We start from the raw sequence: 6,255 nt of genomic DNA, 5'->3' as shown, positions 1-6,255 counted from the left end.
AAAAATCTTGTTTCAAATAGGGAACATACGCAGCAAGCTGTTGAAGGACCCCAGGCCTCAAGAGCCAGGAAATTCATGCATGCTTGTGAAATGAGTGTAAGGCTGAGTCACACATGAGCTCCCTACCACAAAGCCAAGAGGCTCACTCATTCCACATTGCCTGCATATGTAGCAGGAAGCCTTGCTTTTCATCAGTGATACCCAATGAGAGCACAGCTCACCTAGCCCTAACCACAGCGTTAGGCATAGCTGCTAGCTACAGCCCTGCTTCCTTATTTACTGAATTCTTATCCAGGACAACACCCAAGCCAGCAAGAAAGCCATTTTGCTATGGTGGAAAAACACAGCAGTTCTCCTTGGTAACTCTGGGAAGAGTAGCAGAATGCTATACAGAGGCTGGCAGGTCAGCATTAATCTAGACAACCCGGTGCAGGACTGGAGGACTGCAGAGTCCAGTTTACTGTCCAGCACAAAGAAGTGTCCAGTATGTTCCAAGAATGCAATAGTGCAGTCAAATGAAGATGACAAGAATACAGCAAGAATCTAAATTATCTTGGGCTTAAGACACTGAGTTTTACCTCTTCAGTCATTTGTTCCAGACTATTGCCTAGGAACAAAGCAGCCCATCTCAGATACTAAACACACTTTCCTACTAGTAGAACCAGAAGGTACACCAATGGCAAGGCAAAACTGGAAAGGCAAAAAGGCAGCAGCTCCGAGTCCTGCCTTATACTTCCATGGTAGGATTGGTTCTGATGTTTAATATACAGCCAAATCTTAGCTATGAAGTCTAAAATGAAGCTTGACAAATTTTAAAAGAAGCTTTAGCTAAAAACAGGTAACAAAGGAAAGAACCTTTCTCCCCCTGTGACCACCCTATTTTCTACAACTCCTAACCCCGCTTTCTGTACCTGCAAGCCAGACTGCCACTCTTCAGATTACAGCCTGGTGACTACCACCTGAGTAAGGTGGCAGCAGACTTCTCCTGAAGCAACTGTCATTGCTGTCCCATGCGACACAATTTTCCATCCCCAGCAATAACCCAGTAATAGATCAAGCTGCATTTGACAAGAGTCCTTGTAGCCAGACAGTACTCCTTTAACAAAGCAAAAACTGACACCTTGATGACATTAATCTTCCTCACATTTTCAAACACAGGGCAATATGCAAAAGTGAAGAATTTATACTTTATTGTACTCATTTACATAGATCAAGAAGATGGTTTCCACCACTTAACCTAGCCAGCTTGTTTAGATTTTTTTTTTACGTAGAAAAGTTACAGGCTATAATTTAGCCAAAGCAGTCATGCTTCAATGTCTCAATGGCTGAAGATTAGACTAGACTTTTAATGGTCTCTTCCAGCTTCTCTTTATTGGCCCCAGAGAACTCCTGCACCTGTAAAGAGAGATTGATTTTTAGAACTGTTGCATTCAACGCTTCATAAAATTAGTTGCATAGCATCCAGAGATATATACACCTATTCAGCTCCGCTACAACTAAAACTTTTTCACCCCCAAAACAGGGAGTATTTTGCAGACGTTCATCTATTTGTCTGCCACTCAACTCATGCAAAAATTGAGACGAGTCTATCAAGAATCACTTTCCAGACTACCATTGCTGAAGCCTTCTACACATAAAGCAAGGGAAAAGACAACTGATCCTGAGCCAATGCTGTGTAAGACTCAAATACAGGCTTGAAGAGGCTCTGGAGGTCAGAGGTAGCTCAAAGTCACTTTGGGTTGCTCAGGACCCTTACCAATCAAATTCTGGAAGGATTGCTCCAAATGACCTGTCCCTCAGTCTGGCTTCTCCTGTGAGAATTGTCCTTGTTGCAACTTACACAGCAGAAAGATAAAGGCAACATTCATGTCTCAAACAGTGGCTCTGTCTTACAGTACCTACAGGGGTGCAAGGTACAGAGCAGACTATGCTACAGCCCATGAAATTGCTTGCTTGGGACCAATCTGTCCAGAGAACTGCCAAGGTCACCCAAAATAAAAAGCCACACAACAGGGCTAAGCATATCACCTTCACACACTGTCACATCATAATCACAATTCTTCCAACTACGTTATGAAACTGTGGAAGTTTATCCTGAGAAAACTGTCAAAGGTTCATTATTAGTCATGATTTGGCCCCATATTGATTTAAACTGAAGGTCACCCAACATCTGACACTCACTTTTCAGGCTCAATTGCATTGCCTTCAGCCATGAAACTTCAATCCAGGCATTGTTTTACTTTAGAAAAGCCTACCTTCAGCTTGCTTGGCAAACTAAAAGCCCAAGGTAACATGTTTAGCTCAACAATTCTTTAGTTCAGGCAGCCAGCTATTCACAACTACCCTGCACAGGCAGCCCACTATGCTGTCAGAGTGTGGCCTGCACCCCATCTCATCCACCTCTTGGCAGAGCAGGCACAAGAGGTCTGTTCAGTCCTCTGACAGGGACAGGACCTCCACTTCACAGGTCACACAGCCTCTGTGTAAAAGCATCCTAGCAGTTGTTTCAGCTGTGTGTATATTCAACCACATTAGAGACTTCTGTTTGGGTGGGATTCCATAGGCACCTATAGTCACATCTGCTTGAACATGAGCTGCATCCAGAGAACAAATACTAACCCAAGATCAGGAAAAAGCAGGGTACTAGGCAGAGAGACTAGCAGTCTTAACCCAGACATCTAACCCCACTAATCTCTCACGAAGCTCTGTCTTTAAGACTGACCTGTAACACTAACTCAGTTCACCACCTGTGAACAATAGGGTTTGCTTTGTCAGTTAGCTGCTGGTCCATGTTACATTTGCTGCGGCACTAAGATGAATTTGCTTGCTCTCAGGAGTGTCTTAATGCCAGTGGTGCCCCAGATACATTATCAAAAGAAAGCAGGCTATGTAGTCTAACATTCCCAATCTTCTTCCAAGTGTTTAGCTTGCCTGCTCCAATTCCAAAAGAGCAGAGCCTACCTTCTTTCCGTTCTTGTAGAACTGGAACGTTGGCATACACTTCACATCACAGTGTGTAGCAACATCCTGGAAGAGACAGAAAACAATCTTCAGCTGTGCACGTCTGAACAATGTTAAATTTAGCACCCACTAAGCTGCCTTTTGTTTAGGTGATAGGACAAGGCCATTACTGCTCAAAATGAAGCAAAAGCACTTCTGGTAGTCCATCACTAACAAAAACAGGGCAGTGTTAACATCTCCCTAAAGTAAGACTGAAGTTTCCTTCCTTCTGGATTTAATTCATGCCATCACAAAACCACATTTCCTATACCTGTACTCTGTGTTTGGAAAAAAACAGACCCCTGCATCAAAACAGAGATGACTATTTGTAAGGCTCAAGAGCCCTACGGCAACTCTTGTGTTTCAACCTGACATTGTTCAAGTACCTATTCGACACTGCTGGAACTGGTATACAGCAGACATGTTATTGCACTTAATTCAAGACATGAAAGAGGAAACAGTGCCGACAGCAGTGGGAAGACCAGACGAATCACCAGACAGTTGTGAGCTATTAGTTTTAGGGAAGATTGCATCAAAGCAGCTTAAGGCCTTAGACTAACACTCCCTCCCAAAGTAGAGGGTCAGTGATGCCAAGTTATCTAACACATGCCATAGGGCTTCAAATCTGCAGACAACCAGGGCAGTTTGTTCTGTTCAGGTGTCCTCTAAAAATTCATTCTTTCCAGTATAAGTGCAAAACCCCTATCTCCGCTTCTCAAAGTTAAAGTAATCTCTTGTTTTGTTTCAGTATCTGCAAGGACATTTTAAAAAGAGTTCTTCATTGTCACTTGTGTGGAACTCACTAGCTGCCTTCTCTCAGCATTACCCTGGACCATACCTGGGCATCATCCACATCAATTTCGATGAACACCACATCGCCATACTTCTCACACAAACTCTAGAATGAAATAAGAAACTATGCAGTTACAGTGTTCCAGGAAAGCTTTCTTTTTAAAAGACAGTCATATAAATTAAGGCTGGTGCTGCTTACCCCCCAGTGAAACTTGCCTTGTTAATTAAAGCAGCTATTTTACTGACCAAAGCAAAAATTTTATTTTCTGCTCCAATACCAGGAAGAGTCTGTTGAAACTTGTTCAAACATACTCCCCACAGAGAAGACTCAAATATTCCAAGACATAGGTGAAAGGCCTTCTCTTACAGCCTTCAGCTCATCACCAAAAGATGCTACAGCTTATCTCTTACTTTACTAGGAGATAACATTGCCACCTAACACAGCTGGAGTGATTACAGTAACTGTGTACAGATGGATAAGCATTGTTTCCACCCTATATCCCACCTCTTGAGGCAATGCAACTGTTAGGTCCCTATAGACCCAAGATGCATATAAGCATTAGGACAGCAGAAGTTAAACCACATTTGAGCTCCCAGCTATATCAAAGGTCAGTATATTTAACTCAATAGTCTCAAAGTAGATACTTTTGTGAATTCTCCCTTTTCCAGACAATGCTGGCAATCACATGTGGCAAAAGGAAGTTTCCTCCGCATTATCGTCAAGCAGCACAAAAAACATTTGTATATACTTTAATACAGTTGCCAATAAAACCAGGAAGGCTACTTACGTGAAAAAAGGGCTTGATCATTTTGCATGGTCCACACCATGTGGCAGAGAAATCAACTACTATAAGCTTCTCACCAGCAGATTTCAGTTCTGCCTCAAATTCAGACTATAAAAAAAGAAAGAATTGAACACATTAATGATTTTCCCCTCCTTTCCAAAACAATTTAGACTAATCCCAAAGCTAGTTTGCTCTCAGCCTTAACACACTAACCATTTTGGTAGCTCTTTAAACACTTAACTAGGGTATTTGTACCATCATGTAAGTGCTTCAGTATTAACTGCTTTCATCAGTGCTAGCAACAACCAGCATCTTATGACTCTTCAATCAGAAAAGACCACAATGCTCAGTCACCCCAACTCACTGAATTGTGGAAACATAAGCTAGAAATTCATCTAGCCTACGATCCTCAACTCTGGCAGCTCTGTTTATTATTACCCCCGAATGTGATTCTTATGGTTTTTAATAATCCATTTTCTCATTTCTGTCTTGGCAGGAAGACTTCCGTTTTCTTCTGGGACAGACTTTCCTCTGCAGAATTTGGAAGGACACAAACCTTTGTACACTCCTCCAGTTCAATGCCTTTTCCAATCAATGGCTAACATCAAACTTATGTTGTGTGGTTTACTCTACAGCCTGTTTTCTAAAGCAACCTCATAGGATAGTTATTTTACTTCTTGCCAAGTGAATTGACATGTAACATCACTAGCCATAGCAATGCTACACATAACAGACTACACAAGTAACACCCAATACTTATGCAGAGCTTTGAGTCTGTTGCGCTTAGTCACACCAATCATTTTTGGACAATGTTCTTCAGAATTTAGAGCTCCTTACATGCCATTAACCATGTTTTCTGGTCAGAAAGTGAATGTTTTAGCAGAACTGAAAGACATTAAAAGCAATAAATACTTGCATACTAGCAAGAGGCAAACAAGTATCTCAGGCAGAAGCAGAAAATGCTAATCAGCTACTTCTTGACGGTTTCTTTTCCAAAGCAAGTACAAGTCACTTCAACATTCCTCAACTTCACTCTCACAGCAGTGCAAGCTTCAGGAGAGCTGTTAATATAAACTTCATTTCAGATTATGCATATAAAAAGATAGCTGCTTTACTCTCCCCAACTTAATAGACGAGAGCATTAGAGTTCTGTCAGCAACAGCTAACTGAAAGCAATATGGTTACTGCCGCATGTACACAGTGGTTGGTTTTGCAGTGCAGGAGTTAACTAATGCCAGCTTCTGCAATCAGCCACAGTAAGCTGAGATTTAATTCTAGTAAGATATTCCTCCCATTAAAGAATGCCATGCAGGTGAGGAGCCAGGAGTGCACACAGTCAAACTGGCCACAAGTATATTTAACAAGCAAGCAGAGGGTCCTGCACCAGCATTCTTATGTATAAACCTATGTGAAAGTCTCCGTAAGTTCCTGTCACTTCAAATACACCCAGCATTACATCTCCCTGTTGATAAGACACTTCCCCTCCCAATGTAGCTATCTTCAGAATTGCAGCCTCCACTTGTTGAGTTCTTCCATCCTCCTTGCATTTTGGATATTCACAGTCTACTCTGCTGTAAGATCAGTAGCTAACACTCCACACCACCTACTCTCAGTCTGAAAGAGATGGAAACAGTAAATTTCCCTGTGTCTCCACATTCCTCCACTCCTGTAGTGACAC

General features: G+C 42.0%; 1 protein-coding gene across 1 annotated transcript in view; it reads right to left on the bottom strand.

The window, feature by feature from the left end:
• Positions 1-1,168: 1,168 nt before the first annotated feature.
• Positions 1,169-6,255, bottom strand: part of TXN (thioredoxin) — a 7,159-nt gene continuing 2,072 nt past the window's right edge. The window contains exons 2-5 of the mRNA XM_009328997.1: positions 4,581-4,685; positions 3,839-3,898; positions 2,962-3,027; positions 1,169-1,395 (exon numbers count right to left, since the gene is read on the bottom strand). Of these exons, the coding sequence (XP_009327272.1) occupies positions 1,333-1,395; positions 2,962-3,027; positions 3,839-3,898; positions 4,581-4,685 (294 nt within the window). The 3' untranslated portion in view covers positions 1,169-1,332. The remainder of the gene's footprint in view (positions 1,396-2,961; positions 3,028-3,838; positions 3,899-4,580; positions 4,686-6,255) is intronic.

Source organism: Pygoscelis adeliae, unplaced genomic scaffold (assembly GCF_000699105.1).
Source record: "Pygoscelis adeliae isolate BGI_AS28 unplaced genomic scaffold, ASM69910v1 Scaffold127, whole genome shotgun sequence".
NCBI lineage: Eukaryota > Metazoa > Chordata > Aves > Sphenisciformes > Spheniscidae > Pygoscelis > Pygoscelis adeliae.
Note: the sequence above shows the minus strand (reverse complement) of the source record. Positions and strands in the feature narration are given on the sequence as shown.